This window comes from Microtus oregoni, unplaced genomic scaffold (genome assembly GCF_018167655.1).
Source record: "Microtus oregoni isolate MIOR12 unplaced genomic scaffold, Mior012 000034F_ref0000314, whole genome shotgun sequence".
In the NCBI taxonomy this organism is placed as follows: domain Eukaryota; kingdom Metazoa; phylum Chordata; class Mammalia; order Rodentia; family Cricetidae; genus Microtus; species Microtus oregoni.
Window position 1 is genome coordinate 4760980 of NW_024543093.1, and position 17660 is coordinate 4778639.

A 17660-nucleotide genomic window follows, 5' to 3' on the forward strand; every position below is an offset into this window, starting at 1 on the left:
AATTGCAGTTCCTCGGACAAGCCTAGAAATCCTACAAAATGCAATTGTAAAGAGGGCTTGAGCTTGGTTTTCTGTTGTTATTTTGTTGTTGTATTTACGTGCCTGGGACGGGAGTGGGAAGGACCTCTTCCGACATCAGCAGACATGTGGGGCATGGAGCCTGCATACACAAACAGTCATGTTCTCCAGGGGCACTGGCTTGAGTCACTTCTGTTGTGGAGACCTGTGACTGGAGTCTAACCTCAATGATCTGCCTGATGGTCATGGCCACTTCCCAGGGGGTCCCAAAGATGGGAGAGGATAGCAGTCAGCATCCTGCTCAAAGCGAGGGCTTGATCACTGTCATCTATGCAAAAGGTGGGAGCCAGAGCCGTGTAAGGCCTGATGCTGCCCATGCTCAGGAGTATAGCAGACCCAGTGGTCAGAGCTGTGGTCTTAGACAGTGCGAAGGAGAAAAGGAACAAGGTGCGAGGAAGGGCTGGTGGCACCCAGGCTGGAATAAGAGGACCCAGTATGCGCATAAGAAGTCTGCAAAGCCTCAGGGGACTTCACAGTGGTCACTGGAGCAGGGAGAGAAAGTAGTGCAGTCGCTAAGAGCATGGTCAATCCCTGCTAAAAAACAGAGGAAGCAGTGGTGGAGGGAAAAGGGGGTAGAGGGAAATTAGGTCTAGTTCTGGAATTCAACAGCCCACAGCTGCTGTTACACCAGCAGGGGGGTCTCAGGCACCACTCACCATGGACCTATCACAAGATGGTCAGTTCTCACATTCCAGTACGGCAGGTGGAATGCACAAGTCATCAAGGCCTACCGGCACGGCAGCCTCCAACACCCAGAGGGGAAATGTTTGCAGAGTTCCCCATACTGACTCAACCTCCCTTCCCTCCTCTACAGCCCCACAGATTTGACACACACACCCACCGTTCTGTTACAGGAAGACTGATATGCCTAACTCACCTCCCCCCTCCTCCCCACACCTGCAGGCTCACCATGAACATTCTTCAGCCCTGGCCTGGGCACAGGGTATAGGGTAAAAGAGCTTTCAAAGAAATCCACCCTGGCTCTGAAACCAGAGCCAGTGAAAAACATACTTTAGCCCTGAACCCAAAACCAAAGAAACTTGTCCTGACTCTGAAACCCATGCCAAAGAAACATGTTTTGTCACTAGAATCAGAGTCAGTGGAAGAAATACGACCTGGCTTCAAAACTAGAGCCAAAAAGCTTTAAAAGGCCAGTGAAAGAAACACAGTTGGCTTTGAGATCAGCCATCTCTGCCCCTAACCAACTAAACTGACCAATCCCTGAGCAGGGAAAAACTAACCACTCCCTCGTCTCCCTGGGCCTGTTCAGTTTGCGGCTGCTCTTCTTCCATCCTGGTAGAGGCAACCACTCTCCTGGACTCTTCCCTCACAATAAATCTCTTGAATGAGGTTTGGATGAAGGGCAGAGCAGAGAAGAGAAGAGCAGGACTGTAACACTTTGGTTGGGGAAACCTTCCCATAGCAGCTTGTTACAGCTTTGCAGGGGAAGTCAGAGCTGAGCTGAGCGGGAAAAACCTTCCCATAGCACAGCAGAGTTGCGACGCTCCCCGGTTGTAACAACTTCACTGCAAAGCCCTCTCCTGCGGGAGCAGAGCTGTCACATTGGGGAAGCATTCCCTAGAGCAGAGCTGTAAGCTGCTAAGCTTACTGTGGCCTGTGCTATTCCCTGGCTCCTGACCGCCAGAGCCCTCATCCACCCGAGCTGGAACACTTGGCTCCCGACTGCCAGGATCCCTTTCCTTCTGAGCTGTCACTTCCACAGGCGGCACCCGATTGTGCTCAATGATCACCTCCGAGGATAAATGCCCCAGCAGCGTTCTTGCTTCCTGATGGCTCTTGCACCCCGTCCTTGCATTCTAAGGACAGCTAACTGCAGCTGGACACGTGTGGGGCAAGAGAACACGAATCTTCTGTGCGCTCATCAACCGAAACCTTCTGCCCAACGACCACTAGAGGGTGCTGTCCCATAGAGTCCAGTACCTTTGGTGATGTCTCTGTGGTCACTGAGGCCACCACAGAGGGAGATGGCTATGGACGGCAGGTCCCTCAGGCCATCTGAGGTGCTCTCCACACCACTGTCGATGCCCGAACTGGCCACAGACTGTGGGGACTGGTTGGCTGACCTGGCTCCATTGTCACAGGCTTGTTTGGGGAGCCCAGCAGGATCACCACTGAAAGGAGGGGAAAGAGAAGCTGTTCTGAGCACCACCATCCATCCTCACTCTGACTGTTACATCAAACGACCCTCCAGAAGGCCACAACACCTCAGAGAAGCAATTACTAGCACCTCGGGGCAGCTTTGCCATCAAAACATCAGTAAAGACAGCAAAGTCAAATGAGCCACCTCAGGAGGGCCTGCCACAGTCTCCTGTGACTCTCCAGACCCATATGAACCTTGAGAAAGCCTGTGCCTGGGACGTCACTGTTATCCACTGGCAGCCCCTGCCCTGTGTACCGTATCCCAAGGGAGCTAAGGCTGGGTGCTCCAAGCACGGAGTGAATCTCTCCAAGGAGGACCATACGGAGGCCTCTCTCACTTGGATTGTGCACTGGTCACAGCAACCCAGCCTCTGACTCCTTCATGAGATAGCATTGAGCTCACATTCCTGAAAAAAAGGGTAGAGGACAGTCACGTGTCCATTCCCCCTACCCCCTCAACACCCTAACCTCTCCCCCACACACACACAGAGATACATATACAGACACACACCCCGAGTCTGACACAGCACACGGAGCTGAGGCTGTGCCCAGGTTAACTACGAGCCTCTAGTGCCCCTGCTTCACTATCAGCCAAGAGAAACTGAGCTCTTCTGGAACTACAGAAAATGGTTATCAGGGACAGACGTGACGGCTTAACCCTGCAAGAAGCTGAGGCAGGAGGACCACCACATGTGCAAGGACACCCAAGACTACATGGTGAGATTCTATCGAAAACAAAGAATAAAGTAGCTGAGCAATGAGAACAACTTTTACTTCTTGGGGAAATACAGGGCTGCCACTTCAGGGTCCATGTCTGTGAGGTCATCCAGATACACGCCGTCAGCTCCCAGGTGTCGACTCCGCTTATCTGAAAGAGTGCAAGGAGCAGGTCAGAAATCAACTCACAGGTTTCCATCCCCATGAAGAGCACCTGAGCCCACAGTGCAGATCTGCTCCCTGGTGGCATCGCCGCCCCCAGCCCAAGAGCCACACAGTGAGAAGCCGGCAAGCACATCACTGCAGAACCGGCAGGGTCCAGCACTCCCTTCCGCCTGGTCCAGAGAGAACAAGCACTCAGCCTCAGGCCTCCCTCATGCACAGAGGGCCATGATCACCGTGATTATTAGTTGGGGATGACAAGTCCTCTCCTGAATACTTCCCTCAGGATGCTCTGAGGCACAGCATCCCTACAGCTGTGGGTCCCTGTGCACCATGTCTACCGACTTCCTCTCTTCTCCCTACTGAGAACTGTGTAGCTGGTTCATGCAAACCCAGGGTGTTGCACAACACGACCTGGCTAGCCAGGGTGGGGCTCGGCATCACTAGCCAGCACGGACGGTGAGCTGACAAGGCCGGGGAAACAGAAAGATCTCTACCAGTGCTAAATGAGTCTGACCCACACCAGACAAGGGGCTCTATCTCCTCACTTGGCAGGAGAGCACAGATTAAAGAATCAACATGAGACGGCACAGATGTGGGTCTTCTCTGACTGCACTGCCTCTGGTGTGGGCAGCGAGCTTGGGGGGAAGCTGGGAGACCCAGGCCGGCTCTACCTTTCTTTCTGGAAGGGGAGTCTGTTTTGTTCATTGTCTGTGTTGTGCTGGCAGCTGGGGGCTTGAGCTCTTCAGCCACGGGGAACGGTGGGGCTGCAGCTCCTAACGCCTCAAGATCCTCCTCGTTCACAAACTGCATTTCCGTCTGTGCCTTGCTCTGGTGAAGCAGCGGGCCCGGGGCCAGTGTTGGCGACTGGTCACTAAAGGTGTCTGAAGACTCACTATGAATGGCCTGAAAGCGAATTTTATCAGGAATCTTCCGGCTCCCTAAGGGGCTGGAGTCTTTCATCTTGTGTGGAGAAGATGACTAGACAAAAGGAGAGAAAAAAAGAGGAGAGTTGAAAGCCCCCCGCAAAGAGCCAAGCTGAGGCACCAAATGGCGAGAGGTCAGAGTCAAGGATTCGGATTCGTGATGGACTCTTCAACGCCAGAACAGCCTGGTGGGTCCCATGCCTGCCTAGAGAACCTAGGGTCACAATTTCCACAGCAAACATGCTTCCAGCGCAGATGGCACAGTCCTGGTGTCCTATCTCTCCCATCGCAAAAGCCATACCAAACACACCTGGCTCCCAGGCTTTCACCTCCGTTGCCAAGACCGAGGGCTGGACAGCACACATGGTCTTTGTGGGGATGGCAGGGCTGTGGACACTTGGGGTCCAACACCAAAGATAAGTGAGAAGACACTCTGCCGCACGGCATCTCCACCAGGGCGTGCGTGCTGTGCTGAGGAGCACCCCACCCCCACCCCACGCTTGCCAGCTCCCACGAGCCCTGTGCACTCCCTGCAGCTCTTTGGTTTCCTTATTTCCCTTGTTCTCCTGAGTCTAGGCAGAACTCAGTTACGTTTATGGCTAAGAGTAAAAAGTAAGAAAGCACAAGAAAGAAAGAAAACATCAGCTGACAAATAGGAGTGAGAGGGCAGGGAGGTGAACGATGGGCCGGGTGAGATACTCTACAGCAATGAGAACAGATGCAGGACAACGGGGGCGGTGAGGAGGGGGAAGCCCTGCAAAAGCAGCCCCCGTGCCTGCAGGGCAAGAGGGCGCTCAGAAGGGTAAGGCTCTCCATGCTGCTGGCCACCCACAGCCTCTCTGGGACCAGGATCAGGCTGCACACACACACACACACACACACACACACACACACACACACACACTGTCAAAGTACAAAACTGCATACGTCAAACCTGCAGCTCTCCAGACACATGTATCCCATTTCAATAAAGCTTCTCCCCGAAACAGTGACTGACAAGGACCTGGTGGTGATGGGCTTACACGAGAGGGGAGTGCACAGGATCCACAGTGCACTCCACAGTGCAGGGATCCACAGTGACAGAAAAATGTAGAAAAACAGAAACTGATGCTCACCAGCAGGCCCCTCCCTATCTGCTATCCCTGGATCCCTCGCAAAGAAAAACAAATGTCACAGGTTTGCAGTTAGAACCACCTTGCCAGAAGGGGTGGCCCTGCCCCTTCACTGTCAGTTGTGACACATACTGGAAGTGCATATGCTCAAAATAAACATATTCACCGAGTCAGAAGCCCAGCTCCACATCCCTTTGCAAGGCTGGGATACTAACTCCATGCAGTCAAAGCTAACTCAGAAATCCTCAGAGTGCCGCGGAATGGAGATTAAAAGCTTACCTTGGCAGCCTGCGGCAATTCACCCCAAAGCCAGAGCATTTCCAGGTTACTCTTTGGTGTGGACCTGTCTGCAGACCTACTAACCAATTCAGAATCGCTCTTTGGTGTTGAGGGACGGGAGCCTGAAGGACTTAAGAAAACACAAACCCATCATTCGAGTGAGAAAAGAAAAATCTTTGTCCCAATTTTTATCCCAGTGTTCCAGCAACCCAGAAAATAGATCTCTGCCGCGATTCCCATCTGACAATCCCTCCTTTGACCACCAGAGGTCAGTGTGCACCATGTCCAACAAGGTGACCAGCCTTGGAGCCAAATTAAGAAAAAAATGAGGAGCTATATTTTGGGGAGAATAGGTGAATAGAATCAGAACTTGAAACTCTCAGAATAAGAGGAGGAGAAGAGGAGGAGGAGGAAGAATCAGAGAGGAAAAGGGAGCGGAAAAGCAGGAGAGAGGCTCTTGGGCACAAAACGCTGTCCTATGCCACACCTGGCTCCCTCAGGCTCCCATCTTCCTATCAAACAGCTCAGCTTTCAGCCAGGCCAAAAGGGTCCCAGCCAGTTGATGCTGCATCCCAGGTTAAACACTGGCTTTGAGAACTTCATTACACTGGATAACGAGGCAGCTGTCTCCAGGAACACATCAAAAGGCTCTGTGGACCCAGCACGCTGCTCGGTCTCAGGCCAGCAGGGACGGCGATGCACCTCACTTCCACACAGCTCGGTTTCACGTCTAACATTGAACCAAGCCCTGTGTCTATCCAGCCAGATTAATGGGCTACGAGAATCAACTTAGGGCCACATTCTCTCCTCAGACACCAAGCTGAGAGGCAGGAAGAAGTGGCTGGCGTCCAGGTTTCCTCTCTCTGTATTCTCTCCAGCACTTTCTCAAGGAGAACACGGCCGCCTTTTACACAAAGCAGGAGGCAGCTTCTCCGCTGGCCCATCTGTGTCCCCACCCCTACTCCCACCACACTGAGTCTCACTTATCTAAGTCAAGTTCCATCTCCAACTCAAGATGGCGTTTCCTGCCACCACAAGCAGAGGTCCCTTGGCAGTACGCACAATACCACGGCCACATGTAGCCTGTATCTATCTGAGAGATTTTCTACATAGCTAGCCTGGCCCTGACACTTCCCCGAAGCCAGACTACAGGCTGTGTGGCCCTCATTTCACACTGATGTATAGGACCCCTTCCCTTGGCCCGCTGACCACTGATTGTTCCAATGAAAGCACCCTGCCATGGGGTGACCCTCACGTTCCAGCCCTGTCTGTGAGGGAGGAGGCTCCTGGTACATCATAGCATGAGAAATTCTACAATGGACCCATACAACACATACTACACACGCACACACACACATGTGCACACACACACACGCATGCACACACACATGCATGCACACACACACGCATGCACACACACGCACACACACGCATGCACACACACACGCATGCGCACACACACGCATGCACACACGCACACACACACACACACACACACATTTAAAAATAGTTTAAGGCACAGTGGAGAAAGGGAGGTGGGCCTGGCAGTGCACATCTTTAACCCCAGCAATTAAGGGGCAGAGGCAGGCAGATTGCGTTGAATTCCAAGCCAGCCTTGTCTACACAACAAATTCTAGGCCAGCCAGGGCTACACTAGTGAGATCCTGCTTCAAAAAAAACAAAATCCACAGGGCGTTTTTTCTCTTTGGGGGGCTGGAGTCAGTAAATACTTAAATGTGAAATTAAATTTAAGTTTTAAGTCAAATGAAACTGTAAAAGTTATGTTTCCCAGATAGGAATTAATCAATGCTTACTTTGATAATAAAAGTGGAGGAGGAATGTCCACAAAGTTAGCAAATACTGGGGAATAAGAGGAAAAATCTCAGACACCTGATCCTAATAAAAAGGAAAAAAACCTATACCCTAAGACCCATCCTATGCCATTCTTCTAAACTCCATTCTAGAAACGCTGGGAAGAGTGTCTGACTCCATTCTGCAGACAGCTGATAGGCTGTTTAAATATTTATAGTAAGTGGCTCGACTTATTTACTAAAGTGACATTCTAAAAGTAGCCTACAGACTTGTCTGCCAAATGACCCACCACAGGAAAGATCAAACAGTCTCAAGTTCCCTGTCCTGGCTTTCAAGGCCACCCAGAGAGGTATGTAGATCACTAGAAGGATTTTGAACAAGTTCAATCAGATCTCAGCAGTGCAGAGCACATGCTGCTCTTCTAGAGGACCCAGCTTAAATTTTCCTTCCCAACGCTAGTTCCAGGGGTCCATCGCCCTCTTGTGGCTCCCTAGGGCACTGCATTCATGTGATACACGAACATACATACAGGCAAACATTCATACCCATGGAAAGTAAATAATTTCAAATAAATAGACAAGACTAATCACTTATGGCTCACAGTGAAAGGAGGTATGTATTTTTCATAAGTAAGTTGGTTAGTGAGCAAAATTGATTTTATGTATTAGATCAAACTTTCTATTTCATAGCAGCTGTCAGTAAGTTCTTCACAAGTCACTGGGTTAAGGGAAAGTAAGACAGAGAGGTTAGATCACGGCTTATGTAAGAACTGGTCTACCTTTCCGAAGCACGGAAGTGGGAAGACTGTGGAGGGCAAGAGCTAGAGAGAACTCCCTCGGCCACTACTGCAAGGTGAGGGGGAGTCCTCTGGCAATCTACCAGGCTGCTGGAGGCACCGAAAGATGCACAACAAAAAGAAAGGAAAAAAAATAACAGGTCAGTTCAATGCAATCTCCTATGGCTGCTTCAGCGGCTCTCAGCAATAACAATTCTAAGAAGGGAAAGCATTTGGCTGTTCAACAGCAAAGGCGAGTCTATGTTGAGATCAGTGGGAAATAAACATGAACCTTCTATGAGGTAGAGTCTCCTATTACCAAGGTTGACCTCAAACTGTTCCTCTTTCTCCACTTCCCACTTGACGGGGTTATAGGCATGTACCACTATGCCTTGTTTTACCCTGTGGTGGGGAGTGAAGCCAGGACTTCACATATGCTAGGCAAGCACGCCCCTAACTTGAGCTACTCCCCCGGACGGGAGCATTAACTTTCTGGGTTGCAAAGACAGGAAGCTGCCAAAAGACCCATTGGCTTCCCATTTTATCCTGTGTCCTGAGAAAAGACAAGATCAGCCATGTCTGGTTGAAGCTGGGCACTGAATCAAACTACATGATCCAAAGACTTGAACATGGGTCCTGTCTATGGTCTCCTTAACAAAAACACATCATTCTGAGTGTGGACATGAGTATCTACTTAACCTAATGTATAATCCATTTAACAACAGTCACAATCTTATGCTACCAGTATCCTGGACTCATGAAGCAAAGAAAGACAAACATTCTCTGGGCTGGTTTGAAACATTCTGTCTGCGTGCGTCAGGTTAATGAATTGATTTTTCAGTTGGCTAGCAGTTTCCTAAGATCCTGCATTGTTTTCTTCCTAAACCCTAGGTTTTCTCTTTGTAGGGGTCATCTCCCCTGAGCCAAGACAAGAACACATGAGGCATCTTAGAAATCCTGTCCTACACAGTGAGCACTGCTCACATGCGGCCAGCTGAAACTGACCTACGCTGAGTCACCGACCTTAAAGACTTAAAAATATCTCGCTAATGAATTTTGTGTTTTGCTTTGTTTGTTTTTCAAGGCAGGGTCTCTCTGTGGAGCCCTGGCTGTCTGGAACTTGCTCTGTAGACCAGGCTGGCCTCAAACTCACAGAGATCTGTTTGCCTCTGCCTCCTGAGTGCTGGGATTTGTGTGCCACCATCACCCAGCTCAAAATACCCTGCTAATGTTTTTAAATAAACTTCTACAAAATATAGGTCAAACAAAATCTACCTTTGAAATTACTTTCATGTTTTTATAGAGGTGTGTGTGTGTGATGTATGTATAGGTATCCACAGAGAGGAGAAGGAGGCACAGGATCCCTGAAACAGGAGCTACAGGCAGTTGTGAGACACCCAAAGTGTGTTTTGGGAATCAAACTCGGGTCCTCTAGAAAGCAGGCGGTGCTTTTCACGTCTGAGCACATATAGTGGCTGAGTCTTAACTGTCAGCAGGACAGAATCTACAGTGACCCAGGAGATGGGCTCCTGGACAGGACTGTGGAGGATTACTTTGATTTGGTTAACTGGGATCGGCAGATCCACCCCACTGTGGGTGGCATTATTCCCTGCGGGATCCTGGACTCCATGAAAGGAGAAAGGGGACGAAGGACTGGCACACGTTTATCTCTCTGCTTCCTGACGGTGGATGCCCTGTGACCAGTGGCCTCAAGCTCTGCCTTGACTTTGCTGCGGGAAAGACCAGACCCTTGAACTGTGAACCAAAGGAAACTGTTTTCCCCTTAAGGTTTTTTCTCTTGGGGTATTTTATGACGACAATAGGAAAAGAAGTTAAACCAGAAAACGTTTAAGCTACATACATGTAGCTAAGCAATAGGTTCCTAATGGCAGGGCTGACATCTACACAGGCAGCCCCCCGTCCCTTGGCAGACCACATTTCCTGCCAGTCCAAGCTGGAATCAGACATGGGACACACTACACTACAGCCCACACTGCTGGCCGTTGCTGCCTCATTCTCAAGATGTCGCTGAGCAAACTGGAACCAAAAGGGGTGCTTTGGCAAGGCTGGCAGCCCACACTACAGACCCAGGGTGCAGCCGCTGCCATTCTAAACTACAAGTACACCACAGTACCAGGTGGGACAGCCCATGGATGGCACAGCCATGTGCTTCTCAGCATCTTCTCCACTACCTCCACAGCCCCAAGCATCCTGAGCAAGTTAACAATCTGTCCTCTACCCACCACGACAGTTAAAGCTGTGGTCCCTTAGGGGCCGCAGACCATTATGCCCAGGATTTGTCTGCCACTCAAGAACCAAGCAGTTTTCACCCTAGCAGGGGTAAGCCTGTCCCATGGAGAGCATGGGATTTCGATCTATGTCCTTCCTAGGCTCTGGGAAGAAGCACTCTGAAGGCCCTCCTGACCTCATAGGTGGCATGGCTCTGAGAGCCTCTAGAGTCTTTGGGAAGGTCAGGTGTACTCTGTGCGGCTGCAGCTGGGCTCTCGGGTTCATATGGGCACTCCAGGACAAATGGGAGGGCATTTCAGGGAAACATGTGGTCCTGAACCCAGCAGTGTGGATTAGCTGTAGGCAGTATCCCCACAACAGTCCTGAGTGACGTCAGAGAGCCCCAGCAGCAAAGTTCCTACGTTTGAACTCCACTTCAGGGCTAAGGACCAAGGCCAGGTTGGCCGTGCTGACCTCTCCTGCTGCCAATGGGGATTGGGTAACTTAGCAGGTTTTTCTTTCTTCCTGTATGCCTTCCCCACAGAACCTTGCAACATGTCTGCAGATTGAGTCTAGATTCGATGCAAGGCATATTTTCTGATCCTAACGATTTTCAGTTTTAATTTCTATTTCTGGGTTTTCTGAGACATGCTTCCTAACGCTGACTTCTAGACCCTCTAGATCAGAAAAGGCAACCTCTGACACAGAGAAGCAACTTACCTGGGACTGGGGGACCACTCTCGATCTGAATTGGGGTACGATGCTGACTGGGGATATGATGAAATTGAGGGGAGATTTTCCTTAGGAATATCGTCTTGGAATGGTGGCACATCATTAGGGAGAGTTCTGGGGGTTAAAAAAGCCAAAAGTTACCAAGGGCAGATTCACAATAAAGCCAAGTTTCTTCTTGAGTACATCTAAGGGCTTCATCAGTCAGCAGGATCTCTGTCACACTCAGACACATTCTAGAAAGTGAGATGGAAAGGGAAAAGGTGAAATGTCGGCATATATAAATGTGTTTGTGCATGGGTGGATTGTAAACTCAGTGATTTCACCAGCGCATGAACATGGTGAGCATGCTAGTGAAGTACCACTGATCCTCAAGCACGTGTGTGTATCCTGGAGCACCCTCAAAGTGTGTGTGTACTCCTGCAGCACCCTCAAAGTGTGTGTGTGTGTGTGTGTGTGTGTGCGCGCGTGCTCACACATGGTAGGCAGGCACTCTACCAGTAAACTAACTGAGTTACTGCCTACTTTGCATATTTAGAAATAGGGTCTCACTAAGTCACTCAGGCTCGTGATCCTCCTGCCTCAGTTTCCCTGGTTCTGGACCTCCTGGTGTGTGCTACCACACCTGGCTACCACACCTACAGCCTCTTGCTGTCACCTTTCACACTACCCCTCACCAGAGCCTAAGTGGCAGGTCAGCCAGAACTGGATGCAGATGTTCCAGAACATTCCCATATACAGGGGGAATGCCATTTAAATAAACAAATCACACAGAACTGGATCCTGATGTTCCAGAGCATTCCCATATACAGGGGGAATGCCATTTAAATAAACAAATCCACACAGAACATGCTTTATGTCTATTCGGGTAAATCAACGGCATTAATAATGTGCATCTTTGACCTGAACACGACTGTAAAACTCCCTGGCCTCAGACAGGAGCACAGACCCCACTCCCACAGAAGCCATCTGCCTACACCTCTGGTGCTGCTGGAACTACCTGTGGCCAGGCTCTGAAACGGAAGCCACAAAGAAAAGGCCATTATAACCAGCCCAAGCCAAATAGTCCCAGTACCCACAGTAGGTTAAATGCTACAGTTCGTAAAGGCGATGATGACAGCCAAGTTCCAGTATAAGCCAGAAAAAAAGGACATCTGAGGACTGGAGGGTGTGGCTCCATTGGCTGCTTGCCTATCAAGTTCAATCCCAGTACAACAGAAATTGAGAGTCGCCTACACCTATGATCCCAGCATTTGGAAGGTAGAGGCAGGAGGACCAGAAGTTCAAGGTCATCTTCAGCCACATAAGATCCCAGCTCAAAATATAAAATACAGCAACAAGGAAGTGGAGGAACATTCCATCCCTGGTGTTCTCTATCTTTTCTTTATGTTAGCGAGACATAAAAATTATCAAAAGCCACATGGAATTATATAAAAATCTGAGACAGCAAATAATATTTAAAATTTAGTTTTCAAAATTGGCTTTTTGCACCAAAATACATACTTACAAACAGAGCTTTGTGGCAGTCTTAGAAGCAAAGCAAACTAAAAGGAGACAGGCTCATTAAATTTAGGAATAATTCAAATTATAACGGAAAGGTTTGCTTAACATAAAGTGAGTTTGGGCTCCAGCCACCTTTGGCTCTGAGTTGACTGAATACCCTCTGCGCCTACAGATCTCCCTCAAGGCCACATGCAGAGTTGGGGCTCAGGGAACAATAGCCAGGTTCTGGACAGCCAATGAGAGGGCAAAGGGTGCCACAGAGATGCTTGGTGCCACAGGCTTGATCCCCAGCACCAATAAATAAATCAAAATGCTGAGAAAACAGTTGTGTTCATGAAATACTCATCTGCTGATTCTTGTGTCTCGATTCTATTTCAGATAGCTGAGGTCATCAGCCACGGAGGAATGGTGTGACTGACTGTGTCTTAGATTAAAAAACTAAAACAAGGCTTCATCCCCTCCATGCGGGGTCCACTGCCTGCCTGCAAAAATTCAGTCTAAGATGCCTAACAGAAAAACGAAAAGTTAAAAAAAAAAAAAAAAAAAACTATGGCTGGGCAATGGTGGCGCACGCCTTTAATCCCATTACTCTGGGAAGCAGAGGCAGACAGATCTTTGTAAGGTCGAGGCCACACTGGTCTACACAGGAAGCTCCAGGAAAACCAGGGCTGTTATACAGAGAAACCCTAACTCAGAATAAATAAATAAATAAATAAATAAATAAATAAATTGATGGAAATCATCTTTAAATGTAACTCATTTGGGACTAGAGATATAGTCCAGTTGGTACTTGCCTCGCACGCCTAACTCTCAGATTCAAATCCAGCCCCATCTGACAGAGCATGATAGTGTATGCCTATAATCCCAGCATCTGAGAGCAGGGGCATGCTGGTCAGAAGCCCAAGGTGATCCTCAGCTACAGACTCAGCTCAATTTGTTGAAAAAAGAAACTAGCTCACCCTCCTCCAGCCCAGAGCCCGTCTTCCTCAGCTCACCCTCCTCCAGCACAGAGCCCATCTTCCTCAGCTCACCCTCCTCCAGCACAGAGCCCGTCTTCCTCAGCTCAGCTCACCCTCCTCCAGCCCAGAGCCCGTCTTCCTCAGCTCAGCTCACCCTCCTCCAGCCCAGAGCCCGTCTTCCTCAGCTCACCCTCCTCCAGCACAGAGCGCGTCTTCACGCCCTGTTTACCTGCTTCCGTCCATCGGTGCTGTGTCCTCATCAGAGCTCATCTCTATGGGAAACATGTCTTCATCCTCAGACGTGTTGACGTTCTCATCTCTTTTGAGATTGTCCAACTGAGACTTCCTCCTCCTTTTCCTCCTCTTCTTCCCCAGGGAACCAGTGGATGGGGTGTCACTGGGAGGCAGGCCCTGGGCAGCTGTGGTGGGATCCAAGCACCTGATTCTATCCACGGAGTTCCTTTTCAGCTGGCTTTCCATTCGAGAAGCTCCTTCCGACAGGATGGGAGATGTGGCCAGATACATGGGGATGACTTCCTAAACAGGGCACGTGTAGTGATATTTTATTTGTAGTTTAATAAATAAAGCTCACTTGAAGATCAGAGACCCACAGACCAGGCAGTGGTGACACACACCTTTAATCCCAGTAGCCATGCTAGTTTGTCATAGAAACCAGGTAGTAGTGATGCACGGCTTTAATCCCAGCCCTAGAGAGGAATATAAAATGGGAGGAAACAGCTCTCAGACACAGTCTCATTCTGAGATTCCTGGAGGCAGGATCGCCACTTCAGACTGAGGTAGAGGTAAGAGCCAGTGACTGGCTGCTGTTTTGCTTTTCTGACCTTCAGGTTGAACCCCAGTGTCTGTCTCTGAGTTTTTATTAATCGTGCTATATTTGGTGCCCAACATGGGGAAGAATTCAAGACCCTGAGGTTAAGAGTCTCGTGCTACAGGCAGGTGTTCAAGAGTCCCGTTAACACAGGTGAAGGAGGGCCATGACGAAGGGAGAGAGACACAGCAGGACAACACAACATCTCATGGTTATGAGGATCAGAGCCATGAAGTCCTCAGATACTGTTTTATATCAGCACAGCATCCCTATAATCATAACCAGTCAGGCCATTGCCAGTGACGTAAGAGAAAAATGAGGGCAAAGTCGTGACACTGTTGCTGGGACCCAGGCACAGTTTTACGTTACTTTGAGTGTCAGAGTAAGTAGGAGTGGGTTTCGATGGATAAGTGGGTATGTGTGTGTAAGTGTGTGTTTTCACATTCCAGCACGAGGCCCAGTCTAATTAAAAAAAAAAAAAATCCAGGTCACAGTTCACCTACAGGCCTGCCACTCCAGAGCACATCCAGCTGTGTAGCCAGTATGCTAGGAGACAGGGACCCCTCAGAGAGAGCTGGAGAAGAGTAAGACCTGCCACAAGCAGAAGGGGACAGTGGGTGACAGAGTATGCAGGTCCCAGCTCTCAGCAGGCTCCCAGCCGCCACAAATGCTGAGCCGGCCACTACACAGCCTCTGTAGCATCCAGGCCCCAAGTGACTCCTGACTCCCAGAGCCTAAAATGGGCCTCAGCCAGGAGCAATAGGAGGTTACAAAAATCTCAGCTAGGAAATTCAGGCCTTCCCATTTAGACAGGAGTTGCCTGGAGGCTGAGGGGCCGCAGCAGACAGTGGGGCAGAGCAGCCCTTGGCTTCCAGCCCAGAAGCAGTTCCCTCAGGCAGCAGATGACGGGAAGTCTAAACCTCAGATGCTGGAGCTTCCTTCCCAGTAAGGGACCAGGTGAAGTCTGGAACCCTGCCCAAGACTGCTTCACAGGGCCCCCAACAGGCTGTTGGGTGTCTTTCTCCGTCACGCTCCACCCTACAGCATTGAGACACAGTCTCTCACTGAACCTGAAGCTGGCTGTTTCAGCTAGACTGGCTGGCCAGCCAGCACGGTCTCTGGATCTGCCTGTCTCTGCCCCCCAAGGCTAGGATCACAGCCACGTACTGAGCTTTTTTTAAACTCGGGTGCTAGAGATCCAAACTCAGGTCCTCGAACTTGCAACGCGAGCACTCTTACACCACAGAGTCATCTCCTCGGGTCCAGCCCCTCAAAGTGTTAAACATTAAGCCACCACACAATCCAGTAATTTCACTCCTAGGTATACACTGGGGAGGGGTGGGGGTGAGACCTGAGCTTATGTTCTCACAGAAACTTGAATACAAATGCACACAACATCATTACTCACGCTCACCACAAGGTGGCGACAACCCAGGAGACGACTAGGTAAACGAAATGTGGTCTAACAAACTTCTGAGCCACTGAAATCACTCAACAGTTTGGGCCCAAAACAGGACTCGCTTGGTAAGGAACCTCTTGCGAAGCCTCACAATTTGAGTACCGTCTCTGGGATCCATGCAGAGGAAGAAGAGAACCCGCTCCCGAAAGGTGTCCTCTGATGTCCACACATGCTCTGGCACACACACACACACACAAATAAACTAATAACAAAACTGAAATTCAGACATGTGCGGTTCCACGCGCTGCACAATGTGAAAGACATCAGGCACAAACGCAGTATCCCTGCGTGGTTTCAATCAGAAGAAAACTCAAAATAGGGTGGACTGGCTGGTTTTGCATGTCAACTTGACACAAGCTAAAGTCATCAGAGAGGAAGGACCCTCAGTCAAGGAAAAGCCTTGATGAGATCCAGCTGTAAGGCATTTCCCATTTAGCAATCAATGGGGGAGAGCCCAGACCATGGAGGGGGTGCCACCCCTGGGATGGTGGTGCTGTAAGAAAGCAGGCTGACAAGCCGTGGGGAGCAAGTCAGTAAGCAGCACCCCTCCATTGCTTCTGCGTCAGCTCCTGCCTCCGGGATCCCACCCTGCTTGAGTTCCTGTCCTGACTTCCTTCAGTGACGGACAGCAAGGCTGAAGTGTGAGCCAAGTAAACCCTTTCCTCCCCAACTTGCTCTTTGGTCGTGGTGTTTCATCACAGCAATGGAAACCCTAAGACATAGGGACATGGCAACTGCTCTGGGCTTGGGTGCTGAAAGATTGAATATAAAGAGGTGGTACATTCAACATGGATTTTTTTTTTCAGGTGATTACAGCATTCTGAAACTGAACAGAATGATGGCTGCGTTTATCTGTGTACCAACTAAAAATCCCAATGAAGCACACTTGTGATAGCTAAGATGTATGAGTGTCTCAATAAAACTGTCAAGAAATCATAACTGCTTGCTGTAAAAGCAAGAGAACTTGAGTTCAGATCCTCAGCATCCATAGACCAGCTGGGCATGAGCACACAGTGCCTGTACGCCAAGCACTGGAGGACCACGACAGGAGGGTCACCAGAGATCAGTGCCCAGCCAGATTCACCAGACAACAAGCTTCGAGTTCCGGGAGAGAGCCTGTCTTAAAACTAGGGTGAAAGTGAAGAGAAAGACACCGACATCCTCCTCTGGCCTCCACGTGTGTGTGTATTGGCACAATCACCAGTACACACACACGCGTATACACCATACACGGACACATACCCCATGTGGTAGTTTGAATGTCAATGGGCCCCATAATCTCATAGGGAGTAGCACCGTTAGGAGCCACACTATTAGGTGTGGCTATGTTGGAGTAGGTATGGCCTTGTTGAAGGAGGTGTGTCACTGTGGGGGCGGGCTTGTGGGTTTCCTATCCTCAGGACACCACCCAGTGTCTCAGTTGACTTCCTGTTGCCTTCTGATCAAGATGTAGCCAGCACCATACCTACCTGCATGCCACCATGCTCCCCGCCATGATGAAAATGAACTGACCCTCTGAAACTGTAAGCCAGCCACCCCAATTAAGTGTTTTCCTTAGAAGAGTTGCTGTGGTCATGGAGTCTCTTCACAGCAATAGAAACCCTAACTAAGACACACCATATACACACAGTAACAATAATAACAGAAAAAAGTATTTTGGCGTACTAAATTAAAATGACCTCTCACCTGGTCATTGTCAGTCTCCTGAACGAAAAAGGCTTCTCCATTGTCTCCCAGCTTCATGTGCAAATCCACAGACTCCCCGTTGATCTCTATGTCCACCTGAAGGGAGGACACAGAGAAGGACACAGTGAACGTCCCTGAAAGCTGACACCTCAAGTCTCAGTAGGTGTCCCTCATCCAAATACACCTGCCCTGAGCACTGGGAAGGGAGGAGGGAGGGAACTTGGGTTTCTAAATGTGTATACTGG

General features: G+C 49.7%; 1 protein-coding gene across 6 annotated transcripts in view; it reads right to left on the reverse strand.

The window, feature by feature from the left end:
* The window catches only part of LOC121432364 (phosphatidate phosphatase LPIN1), a 64202-nt gene that overhangs the window by 35607 nt on the left and 10935 nt on the right, over positions 1-17660 (reverse strand). For 2 of the 6 annotated variants that reach the window (XM_041630281.1, XM_041630279.1), the window contains exons 3-10: positions 17416-17511; positions 13671-13978; positions 10971-11096; positions 8025-8129; positions 5435-5564; positions 3792-4098; positions 3013-3106; positions 2020-2210 (exon numbers count right to left, since the gene is read on the reverse strand). In XM_041630281.1, coding sequence (XP_041486215.1) covers positions 2020-2210; positions 3013-3106; positions 3792-4098; positions 5435-5564; positions 8025-8129; positions 10971-11096; positions 13671-13978; positions 17416-17511 — 1357 coding nt within the window. Of the gene's footprint in view, positions 1-2019; positions 2211-3012; positions 3107-3791; positions 4099-5434; positions 5565-8024; positions 8133-10970; positions 11097-13670; positions 13979-17415; positions 17512-17660 lie in introns of all 6 variants that reach the window. The other 4 variants (XM_041630280.1, XM_041630278.1, XM_041630283.1 and 1 more) reach the window with 2 other exon arrangements.